The sequence below is a fragment of the Salmo salar genome, chromosome 05 (genome assembly GCF_965601325.2).
Source record: "Salmo salar chromosome 05, fSalSal1, whole genome shotgun sequence".
In the NCBI taxonomy this organism is placed as follows: Eukaryota; Metazoa; Chordata; class Actinopteri; order Salmoniformes; family Salmonidae; genus Salmo; species Salmo salar.
Genome location: NC_138295.1, coordinates 38,045,975 through 38,058,141, shown reverse-complemented (window position 1 = coordinate 38,058,141; position 12,167 = coordinate 38,045,975). Strand labels below are relative to the sequence as shown.

At 42.2% G+C, this 12,167-nt stretch overlaps 1 protein-coding gene across 5 annotated transcripts in view; it reads right to left on the bottom strand.

Annotated features, from left to right (window-relative positions):
- The window catches only part of LOC106595280 (protocadherin alpha-C2), a 28,733-nt gene that overhangs the window by 4,634 nt on the left and 11,932 nt on the right, over positions 1-12,167 (bottom strand). Inside the window, exon 1 of one of the 5 annotated variants that reach the window (XM_045718161.2) lies at positions 9,524-12,145. The exons of 3 other annotated variants lie outside the window; for them this stretch is intronic. In XM_045718161.2, the coding sequence (XP_045574117.2) occupies positions 9,524-11,932 (2,409 nt within the window). In that variant the 5' untranslated portion in view covers positions 11,933-12,145. Of the gene's footprint in view, positions 1-9,523; positions 12,146-12,167 lie in introns of those variants that run through there. One more of the 5 variants, XM_045718159.2, reaches the window with a different exon arrangement.

The following is a 12,167-nucleotide window of genomic DNA, read 5'->3' as shown; positions in this document are numbered from 1 at the left end:
TAGTTTATGTGATGCCAAAAAGAAAACAAATTGTTACACTTTTCTTTTCAGTAATTTGCCAGGTTGCTGATATCAAACAATATCATATTAAATCATTGCTTCTTCTCAGAAATAAACTTTCCACTAAAGTGTTATATTTCTGTTATTCATGATGCCATCTTGGTTTTTCATGATGCCATCTGGGTTTTTCATGATGCCATCTTGGTCATTCGTGATGCCATCTTGGTTTTACCTGTAGTTGCCTGTTGTTATGGCACAGTAATATGGTTTTAATGTACATTTGGTGATGCACTCTCATTGGATATATTACGGTAACTTCCAACCAACTTCTCTGAGTCCATGTTGCTTTGCTTATTCTGGAACTGGAACACTGCTTCAATTTGTTATTTTTGATGACCTGCCAGTGAGCGAATTGAAATTGAGGAGTTATGCAAGGCACACTTCAAAATAGGTCTAGCTTTATTAGAATAGCATTAACATCCTTTGGCTACAAAACATTGCATTGTTAACAAGCCACTTGTTGGTTCAGCCGTTCTGCTTGCGATGTTCACAAGGTGACCTACGTTAATAACTATTAGAATTGTATTAGACAATAATGTATCATGTTTCACGCGATGAGAATCATCCCCACAGGAAGCTTCCCACAAAATATATAGGCTATGCTCTCTGAAACCACACAGCATTGTTTCACGGTATCTCTTTGGGAACTAGGATTAGATTATCATGGTCTGAATTGGCCTGGTTTCCCAAATTACGACTCCGTAATAGAGGTTATGAAAATGGCTTCGTGAGGATGGCCAACCAAGCTGTCATTTGAATGTATCAGCACACAGCTCTAACTTTCGATGCCCCTCAACAGTCTTAAAGGTCCAACGCAGACATTTTTTTTTTCAACATCAAAACATTTCTGGGTAACAAGTTAAAATGGTCAAAAAGAAACAAAAAATTGCTTCTAAGCAAAGAGGAATTTCTCAAGCGAGAATTTTGCTAGGACTGTCTGGGAGTGGTCTGAGTGAGGAACAGAAAACAGACTACGAGCTGTTATTGGCAGAGAGGTTTGGAACTCTCGTTCTTATTGGTCTATTAACTACAGTAATTTACTGCCTGGTGAAATCCATCCCACCAAAACAGGCTGAAACTTCAGGCGGTCTTTTCAAACAGCTCTTACACTACATTTTCCACACTATCCACACTATCTAGCAAGAGAGTTTTCATCTATATTTTTCATAGCTGTCTGTTTACCACCAAAAACCGATGCTGGCACTAAGACCACCGCACTCAACGAGCTGTATAAGGCCATAAGCAAACAAGAAAATGCTCATCCAAAGTGGCGCTCCTAGTGGCCGGGGACTATAATGCAGGAAAACTGAAATCTGTTTACCTCATGTCACATGTCCAACCAGAGGGGGAGAAAAAAACTCTAGAACACTTTTACTCCACACACAGAGATGCATACAAAGCTCTGCCTCGCCCTGACCATAATTATATCCTCCTGATTCCTGCTTACAAGCATAAACTAAAGCAGGAAGTACCAGTGACTCGCTCAATACGGAAGTGATCAAATGACATGGATGCTAACTTCTCTAGGGTAGGGGGCAGTATTTTCACGGCCGGATGAAAAACGTACCCAAATTAAACGGCCTACTACTCGGGCCCAGGAACTAGAATATGCATATTATTAGTAGATTTGGATAGAAGACACTCTGAAGTTTCTAAAACTGTTTGAATGATGTCTGTGAGTATAACAGAACTCATATGGCAGGCAAAAACCTGAGAAAAATCTAACCAGGAAGTGGGAATTCTGGAGCTTGTAGTCTTTTCAAGTCATTGCCTATCCAACACACAGTGACTTAGGGTTCATTTTGCACTTCCTAAGGCTTCCACTAGATGTCAACAGTCTTTAGAACCTAGTTTCAGGCTTTTGCAGTGAACAGAGAGCAAACAAGAAGGCCGGGGAGTTGGTGACTCATGGAAGGACATGAGTTCATTTGCGCGCGTTCACGTGATGAGGTAGCTGTGTTCCAAAACGTTTTTCAAGACATTGGAATCGTCCGGTTGGAATATTATTGAAGTTCTATGTTAACCTCTATGGGCTAGGTGGGACGCAAGTGTCCCACCCGTGGTGCACTCCATCAACAGCAGGTGCATTTCAAGAGCGGCAAATTTGAATCCAAATAAATGTCAAAATTCAAATTTTTCAAACATACAACTATTTTACACCCTTTGAAAGATAAACATCTCCTTAATCTAACCACGTTTTACGATTTCAAAAAGGTTTTACGGCGAAAGCATACATTTAGAGTATGTTAGGACAGTACATTTACAAGAGTTGTGTGTAATGTTGTGCCAATTCAAAGACAGGCGTCACCAAAACCATAAAATCAGCTAAAATTATGCACTAACCTTTTACAATCTCCAACAGATGACACTCCTAGGACATTGTGTTAGACAATGCATGCATTTTTAGTTCTATCAAGTTCATATTTATATCCAAAAACAGCGTTCAGGAAATCGTTTCCCTCCAATAACCGGCATTCAAGTCAGCACCACAAATTAAATAATTAAAATTAGAAAACATTGGTAAAATATTATATTGTCATTTAAAGAATTATAGATTTACATCTCTTGAACGCAATCAACTTGCCAGATTTAAAAATAACCTTACTGGGAAATCACACTTTGCAATAATCTGAGCACTGCGCCCAGAAAAATACGCGTTGCGATACAGACTAGCCGCCATGTTGGGGAGATCTAAAATCGAAAATACTATGTAAATAATCCATTACCTTTGATTCTCTTCATCAGATGTCACTTCCAGGTATCACAGGTCCATAACGAATGTAGTTTTGTTCAAAAAAGCTCATCATTTATGTCCAAAAATCTCCGTCTTGTTAGCACATGATCTAAGCCCGCCGGACTTCACTTCATGAACGAGGGGAAAAAATATATTTACGTTCGTTCAAACATGTCAAACGTTGTATAGCATAAATCATTAGGGCCTTTTTTAACCAGAACATGAATAATATTCAAGGTGGACGAATGCATTCTCTTTTATAACGTATTGGAACGAGGGTACCCAACATGAACTCGCGCGCCAGGTGTCTAATGGGCCATCATCGTTCCATGGCTCTTGTTCGGTCAGATCTCCCTCCAGAAGACTCAAAACACTTTGTAAAGGCTGGTGACATCTAGTGGAAGCAATAGGAAGTGCCAAAATATTCCTCAGCCCCTGTGTTTTTCAATGGCATAGGTTTAAAGGTAATACAACACATCAGATATCCACTTCCTGTCAGAATCTGTCTCAGGGTTTTGCCTGCCAAATGAGTTCTGTTATACTCACAGACACCATTCAAACAGTTTTAGAAACTTTAGGGTGTTTTCTATCCATATATAATAAGTATATGCATATTCTAGTTACTGGGTAGGATTAGTAACCAGATTAAATCGGGTAAAAAAAATTATCCAGCCGTGCAAATACTGCCCCCTAGCCCTAACAGGTTAAAAAGGCCCTAATGATTGATGCTATACAACGTTTGACATGTTTCAACGAACGTAAATATAACATTTTTTGGACTATTCGTCGTGAAATTTTCGCCGCACTTCCTACATTTGGAGTAGCTTACTGAACGCGCAAACAACAAGGAGGTATTTGGACTGTCACGACTTCCACCGAAGTCGGCCCCTCTCCTTGTTCGGGCGGCGTTCGGCGGTCGACATCTTACTAGTTACCACCGATCTATGTTTCCCTGTTCGTTTGCTTTGTCTTAATTATACACACCTGTTTATGATTCCCTGATTATGTTCATTATTTAACCCTCTGGCTTCCCTGTTTGTCTTGTACGTGATTGTTTCCTGTTTTGTGGTTGTTGGAGGTGTTTCTCCAAACCCTGTATTTTTGCTGTGGAAGAAGTTTTATTATGATTTTGAGTAAACACGTTTTTGTTTGCACTCATCCCTGTGTCCTGCGCCTGACTCCGATACTTCTTCTAACGAAAGCATTACATGGACATAAATGATGGACTTTATCGAACAAAACAACATTTATTGTGGACCTGGGAATCCTGGAAGTGCCTTCTGATGAAGATCATCAAAGGTAAGTGAATATTTATAATGCTATTTATGATTTTAGATGACTCCAAAATGGCGGGTATCTGTATTGCCTAGTCTATGTTTCTGAGCGCCGTACTCAGATTATTGCAAAGTGTGCTTTCCCGTGAAAGCTTTTTTGAAATCTGTCACAGCGGTTGCATAAAGGAGATGGTTATCTAAAATTCTTTGAATAACAGTTTAATATTTTATCAACTTTTATGATGAGTATTTTTGTAAATTGTTGTGCTGCTTCACCGGCAGTATTGGAGGCAAAATATTTTCTGAACATCACGCGCCAATGTAAAATGCTGTTTTTGGATATAAATATCAACTTTATCGAACAAAACATACATGTATTGTCTAACATTGAGTCCTAGGAGTGTCATCTGATGAAGATCGTCAAAGGTTACTGATTCATTTTAGCTGAATTTCTGGTATTTGTGACCCCTCTCCTGCTTGCAAAATGGCTGTGTGGTTATTGTTTGCCTATGTACTGTCCTAACATAATCTAATGTTTTGCTTTCGCTGTAAAGCCTTTTTGAAATCGGACAATGTGGTTACATTAAGGAGAAGTGTATCTTTAAAATGGTGTAAAATAGTCGTATGTTTGAGAAATTGAAATTATTAGATTTTTGATGTTTTGTATTTCGCGCCCTGCTGTTCCGTTGGATGTTGGCTAGGCGTTCCACTAGCGGAACGTCTGTCCTCAACAGGTTTTAATGGCTCGTAAGTATTAATTTAAGGGTTGTATTCGGCACATGTGACTAATTACATTTTATATGATTTTCACAATTTCACAGTACTATTCCAAACTCATAGTGTGGAAATATGAATAAAATGCTGGAAATCATGTTTTGGACTGCACTGGGCCTTTAAGGAGAGCATGTCACTTTGGACCATTGAGATGCACTCTTAGTTTCTCTTTCAGTTCAAACAGGAAAGACAGATTACTCCAGGCAGAAAACATGAGACTCAGCCATTCAGGAACAAGTACAGTATGTTGCCTGCGAGAGAAGCTCCTGACAATATCAGCAGACGCTAAGCTCATCCTTCATAGTGATCCCATTGACCGAGATGCCCTCGGCTGTCTCAACCTTTACACTGTGGTACTCTGAGTCAAGGGGCAAGCCACCCACTGAGTTTGACGTACGAAAGGGGGAAACCTAGTCAGTTGTACAACTGAATGCCTTCATCTGAAATGTGTCTTCCTCATTTAACCCAACCCCTCCTGAATCAGAGAGGTGTGGGGGGGGTTGCCTTAATCGACATCAACGTTTTCGGCACCCGGGGAACAGTGGGTTAACTGCCTTGCTCAGGGGCAGAATGACAGATTTTTACCTTGTCGGCTCAGGGATTCGATCCAGCAACCTTTCGATGACTGGCCCAACACTCTAACAACTAGGCTATTTGTCGCCCAAAACATGGCCGATGAAGATCAAAACTTCTGGAGAATTATATAAGTAGGCCCACAGACCCACGCAGGTACTTAGACCACTGCTCGAGGTGTGAATAAAGACCTTCTCTCCTAGTGATCCCATTGACCCAAATGACCTCAAGTGTCTTGAACTGGCATTATGATGCTCTTAGTCAAGGGGCAAGCTACTGACTGTATTTGAGGAGATGTTTGAGGTGAGCAAAGGCTGGTGTGCTATTTCCGTCTGTTTGGGTCACAATTAGACCTGCACATACCTCTGAAGAACACAACTTAAAGAAACACATAAACAGGACGATAACCCACAAAGGTATTGAGACATCTGCTGCGAGGTGTGTGTTAAGGCCTACTTGGTCTGAGGTTTAGCGTCGTCCTCTGATTGTTGCAGGTTGATTTGCTGTAAGGGTTTGTTTTCCTAGAAGCGGAGGTGTAGGTATTCTTACCTGCAGAGTAGAGGCCGCTGAATCACTGGTCTCTGTCAGGCCAGTGCTCCTTGGTAGACTGGACACGATGTATCTGGAACCCGCCTTCGGCACAGGCTGTCTGACTACCAGCTTTCCTTTCCTTGTCTCCGCTAGAAACAGACTGTACCAGTAGGCATCGTTGGACACCAGGGTGGAATCTGCGATGGTTGAGTTCCTCTCGCTGATCACGCTGTTCCTACTGGGAGGAGCCGCTTTGCTGGGCATTGGTTTCTGACACTTCAGCACACAGGTGACCAATATGGTGATCAATAACAGAAAGGACACGGAGCCCAGGCCGATCACCAAATACAGGTTTAAATCTGAAAATATGTCATATTCTAGAGGCACTTCCGTCATGTCAGAGTAGGCTTTAACGGCAGTCTCCAATGTTGAGAGCTTTATGGTAACTGTAGCAGAGAGAGCAGGATCCCCGTTGTCCTTGGCGATGACAACCAGCCGTTGATGACGCGGATCTCTGTAACTGAACATTCTCATAGTACGTATCTCTCCGTTGTATTGGTCCAGACTGAATAAGGTGGCGTCAGTAACCTGTAGAAACTGGTATGTAATCCGAGAGTTCTGGACCGAGTCCGTGTCTATGGCTATCACCTTGGAGACCAGGGATCCTTTATCGGTGGATCTGGGGATCTTCTCCTCCACCACGGAGCCGTGCGCGCGCCACGGAGACACTATGACCGGGGGATTGTCGTTCTGGTCCACAATAATGATGTGGACAGTCACGTTACTGCTGAGCGGAGGAACACCAGAGTCTCTGGCCTCAATGTGGAAAAGGAACTCCTTCTCTATCTCATAGTCAAACGTCTTTAGTGCGTAAAGATTACCGTTCTCCGGATTGATGGAGAACAGCATTGACATGGAGGTGTTCACTATCTCCTTCTCTATGATGAAATAAACTAGATACTGGTTTTCATGGAGGTCTGGATCAAACGCAGTGAGGGAACTTAGCAAGGCCCCAGGTGCGTTATTCTCCATAACGGGTATAGTGTAGAACGACTGGGGGAACTGTGGAACGTTGTCGTTAACGTCTAGTAGTTCTAAAGTCATAGTTTCGTTGTCAGATAGCGGAGGGGATCCCCTGTCTGTTACTGTAAAAGTGATGTCATATTCTGGAACCTTCTCACGATCCAGAGGCTCTGAAACTACCAACTCATAATAGTTATCAGAAGACTCTCTCAGTGCAAAAGGTAATGTATCAGCAATACGAATATCAACTATCCCATTTTCACCTGAATCTTTATCGCTGACACTCACAACTGCTATCACACTGTCTACTGGAATATCCTCCTTGACAGGGCTTTGAAACGATTTAATTGATATCTCAGGGTGATTGTCATTCATATCTGTGACCAAAATAGTTAATTTGCTCTGCCCTGTCAATGAATTAGGCCCCTTATCAGTTGCTATGACTTCCATGTCATAAATCCTGAAATCTTCATAATTTATCATTTCTTTGACTCTGATTTCACCATTTTTGGAATTCAAACTAAAAGTTTGTTGGGTTTTCTCTGATGTATAAAGGCTATATGAATACATTATTTCCGAATTGGTCCCCTCGTCTAAGTCAGTTGCATTCAATTTAACAACAAGGCTTCCAATTGGAGAGTTTTCCATCACATTAATGTTGTAGCTTTCTTTATCAAATTGAGGGGCGTTGTCATTCGTATCTATAACGCGAACAATGATGTTGGCTGTACCGGAGCGTGAGGGGACTCCACCATCTACAGCGGTGAGTATTAGATTATGAACCGCCTGCTCCTCTCGGTTTAAAACCTTTTTAAGAGTCAAATCAGCAAACTTTGACCCGTCTCTTCCGGTCTGAATCTCTATACTGAAATGCTCACTCTCGCTTAAGTGATACGTATTGATAGAGTTTGCACCAAAATCTGGGTCTACTGCATTGGGTAGCGAGAATCGTTCTCCTGCAGCGGTGGATTCAGATATATCCAGGTGCATGGTGTCCCGGCGAAATTGGGGCGAGTTGTCATTTATGTCCATTATTTCAACTTCAATATTAAATAGTCTAATTGGGTTTTCGATGGTAACATCCATTTTGAGGAAACAAGATGATGTCTTAACGTTGCATAAGTATTCTCTATCAATCTTCTCCGCTATCAGTAGCTCCCCTGTGTCTTTGTTTATCTCCAGATACCTCTTATTGGCGATAACATCCAACCGTATTTTACGCCTAGCCATGATTTTAGCATCCAAACCCAAATCAGCAGCTAAATTAGCAACAACGGAGCCTTCCTCGATCTCTTCAGGAATGGAATAGTGAGTAACCGCAGATGTCGTGTTCAAGACGGCAGAGAGAAGAAGAAAGACCGCGACGTACCTTCTCCAGGGCTCTCCACTAATATGCACCTCCATTGTTGGGATGTGTCTCATGCTGCACGTTACGTTGGTGGAGAATTTGTGTAAAGAAAATTAGATATGTAACCTTTTGAAGATATAGACAAAAACGACCTTCCCAAAAGCAGATAAATGTCAGCACCCGCGAGCTGTCCATACAGAATACGCATTGCCTTTATCGCTCTGGTGAACTGTCATGGCTACCATTCCATCACAGAAGAGTGCGTTTTATTGGCGACCAGCGACCCTTTGCGCATTTTAACAGCCCTTGCAACGTTGGATTTAATACATGTTTATTACACACTTCTTGGTGATGTTATTTATGTGACGAAAAAAGACGACACACAATAATATTGCTAGAATGTGAGGTAAAGAATACATTATGAACATTGCTTTATTTAGGCCTAGTATTGGGTAATTGTGATTACTTCTGGTAACAATACCAGCCGTTGTGGACAGAAATATTAGTAATCTAACTGTTCGAGGTGAACTGATTGTTCAATGGTAAACGAATGGGATGTGAAAGTAAAATGGTTGATGTTATTGTAAACACTTTCAAATGATGGTAGAACTTTAGCCAACGTGTTTATCAATTGTACGCATGGCAACTGCGTAGTGTAGACAACCCAGACGTAAAGTTGTTGCACATTACCTCAAACCAGTTGAGTCAGAGTAGAGCAGGACCGCGGGACGAATTTGGCCCGTGGTTTTATTTGGCCCCCAAAAGTGTTCTGAGCATAAGACTGTAAAAACACCAGGAAATCAGCTCCAAGAGATTTTAATTTAAGAAATCTGTTACCAAGTCTTCGCACGCGTAATAGAGAGAAACGTGGAGGTATACAAATGTAGGGAAAGTTTAAAATTATTGTTTTAGTCAAACATTATATCTGTTTGGGCTTCTTGCAGTCAATTTGCAGTCTACAAAAGATTTGCAATTATGTTCCGTTCCCACGACCATGCGCTGAATAACAAAATTGGTCCATGACTGAATCTAGTTCACGATCCCTGGGGTAGAGGCTCAAAGCAGCGACTCGGAGTAGAGGCTACTGGAGGCTAGTGGAAACGATGTATCTGGAGCCCGCCTTTCGAACAGGCTGTCTGACAAACAGCTTTCCTTTCCTAGTCTCCTCTAGAAACACACTGTACCAGTAGGCATCGTATTTCTTACCTGCAGAGTAGAAGCCGCTGAGTCGCTGGTCTCTGTCAGGCCGGTGCTCCTTGGTAGACTGGACACGATGTATCTGGAACCCGCCTTCGGCACAGGCTGTCTGACTACCAGCTTTCCTTTCCTTGTCTCCGCTAGAAACAGACTGTACCAGTAGGCATCGTTGGAGACCAGGGTGGAATCTGCGATGGTTGAGTTCCTGTCACTGATCACGCTGTTCCTACTGGGAGGAGCCGCTTTGCTGGGCTTTGGTTTCTGACACTTCAGCACACAGGTGACCAATATGGTGATCAATAACAGAAAGGACACGGAGCCCAGGCCGATCACCAAATACAGGTTTAAATCTGAAAATATGTCATATTCTAGAGGCACTTCCGTCATGTCAGAGTAGGCTTTAACGGCAGTCTCCACTGTTGAGAGCTTTATGGTAACTGTAGCAGAGAGAGCAGGATCCCCGTTGTCCTTGGCGATGACAACCAGCCGTTGATGACGCGGATCTCTGTAACTGAACATTCTCATAGTACGTATCTCTCCGTTGTATTGGTCCAGACTGAATAAGGTGGCGTCAGTAACCTGTAGGAACTGGTATGTAATCCGAGAGTTCTGGACCGAGTCCGTGTCTATGGCTATCACCTTGGAGACCAGGGATCCTTTATCGGTGGATCTGGGGATCTTCTCCTCCACCACGGAGCCGTGCGCGCGCCACGGAGACACTATGACCGGGGGATTGTCGTTCTGGTCCACAATAATGACGTGGACAGTAACGTTACTGTTGAGCGGAGGAACACCAGAGTCTCTGGCCTCAATGTGGAAAAGGAACTCCTTCTCTATCTCATAGTCAAACGTCTTTAGTGCGTAAAGATTACCGTTCTCCGGATTGATGGAGAACAGCATTGACATGGAGGTGTTCACTATCTCCTTCTCTATGATGAAATAAACTAGATACTGGTTTTCATGGAGGTCTGGATCAAACGCAGTGAGGGAACTTAGCAAGGCCCCAGGCGCGTTATTCTCCATAACGGGTATAGTGTAGAACGACTGGGGGAACTGTGGAACGTTGTCGTTAACGTCTAGTAGTTCTAAAGTCATAGTTTCGTTGTCAGATAGTGGAGGGGATCCCCTGTCTGTTACGGTAAAAGTTATGTCATATTCTGGAACCTTCTCACGATCCAGAGGCTCTGAAACTACCAACTCATAATAGTTATCAGAAGACTCTCTCAGTGCAAATGGCAAATGATCAGCAATATGGAGGTCAACTATACCATTTTCACCTGAATCTTTATCGCTGACACTAACAATTGCTATCACTGTGTCTATGGCTACATTTTCCTTTATAGGACTTTGAAACGATTTTATGGACATTTCTGGATGATTGTCATTCATATCTGTAACTAAAATTGTTAATTTACACTGCCCTGCCAAGGAATTGGGTCCCTTGTCAGTTGCTATGACTTCCATATCATAAATCCTGAAATCTTCATAATTAATCATTTCTTTTACTCTGATTTCACCACTATTCGAATTCAAGCCGAAAATTGCTTGAGTTTTCTCTGATGTATAAAGGCTATATGAATACATTATTTCCGAATTGGTTCCCTCGTCTAAGTCAGTTGCATTCAATTTAACAACAAGGCTTCCAATTGGAGAGTTTTCCATCACATTAATGTTGTAGCTTTCTTTATCAAACTTAGGGGCGTTGTCATTCGTATCTAGAACGCGAACAATGATGTTGGCTGTACCGGAGCGCGTGGGGACTCCACCATCTACAGCGGTGAGTATTAGGTTATGGACCGCCTGCTCCTCTCGGTCTAAAGCATTTTTTAGAACCAAATCAGCAAACTTTGACCCGTCTCTCCCGGTTTGAATCTCTATACTAAAATGCTCTTCATCACTTAAGTGATACGACTTTACAGAGTTTGTACCGAAATCTGGGTCAACTGCATTGTTTAACGAGAATCGTTCACCTGCTGGGGTGGATTCTGATATATCCAAGTGCATGGTGTCCCTGCGGAAATGGGGCACGTTGTCATTTATGTCCATTATCTCCACTTCAATATTAAACATTCGTATTGGTTCTTCAATCGAAACATCCATTTTGAGGAAACAAGATGGATTTTTGCTGTTGCATAGGTGTTCTCTGTCAATCTTCTCCGCGATGAATAGCTCTCCCGTCTCTTTGTTTATCTCCAGATACCTCTTATTGGCGATAACATCCAACCGTACTTTACGCTTAACTAAGGTTTTCGCATCAAGACCCAAATCAGAAGCCAAATTAGCAACAATAGAGCCTTCCTCCATTTCTTCGGGAATAGAATAGTGAGTAACCGCACATGCTGTGTTCATGGCGGTAGAGAAAATAAGAAATACCGAGACGTACCTTCTCCACTGCTGTGCACTGATGTGCGTCTCCATTGTTGTATTGCTTATCTCTGTGCGTAATGCACCACAACGAAAATATTAAGTCGTGTTGAATTTACGTCAAGAAAACGAGACGACCTTGTAACGTTTTGAAGATGGACAAAAATGATATCGAAAGCATCGAAATTCAGGACCGGAAAATGTCCTACACACAACAGGCACTGCGTCTATCACTATGACGAACTGTCATGGCGACGATTACATCACAGAATAGTGGGTTTTATTGGTG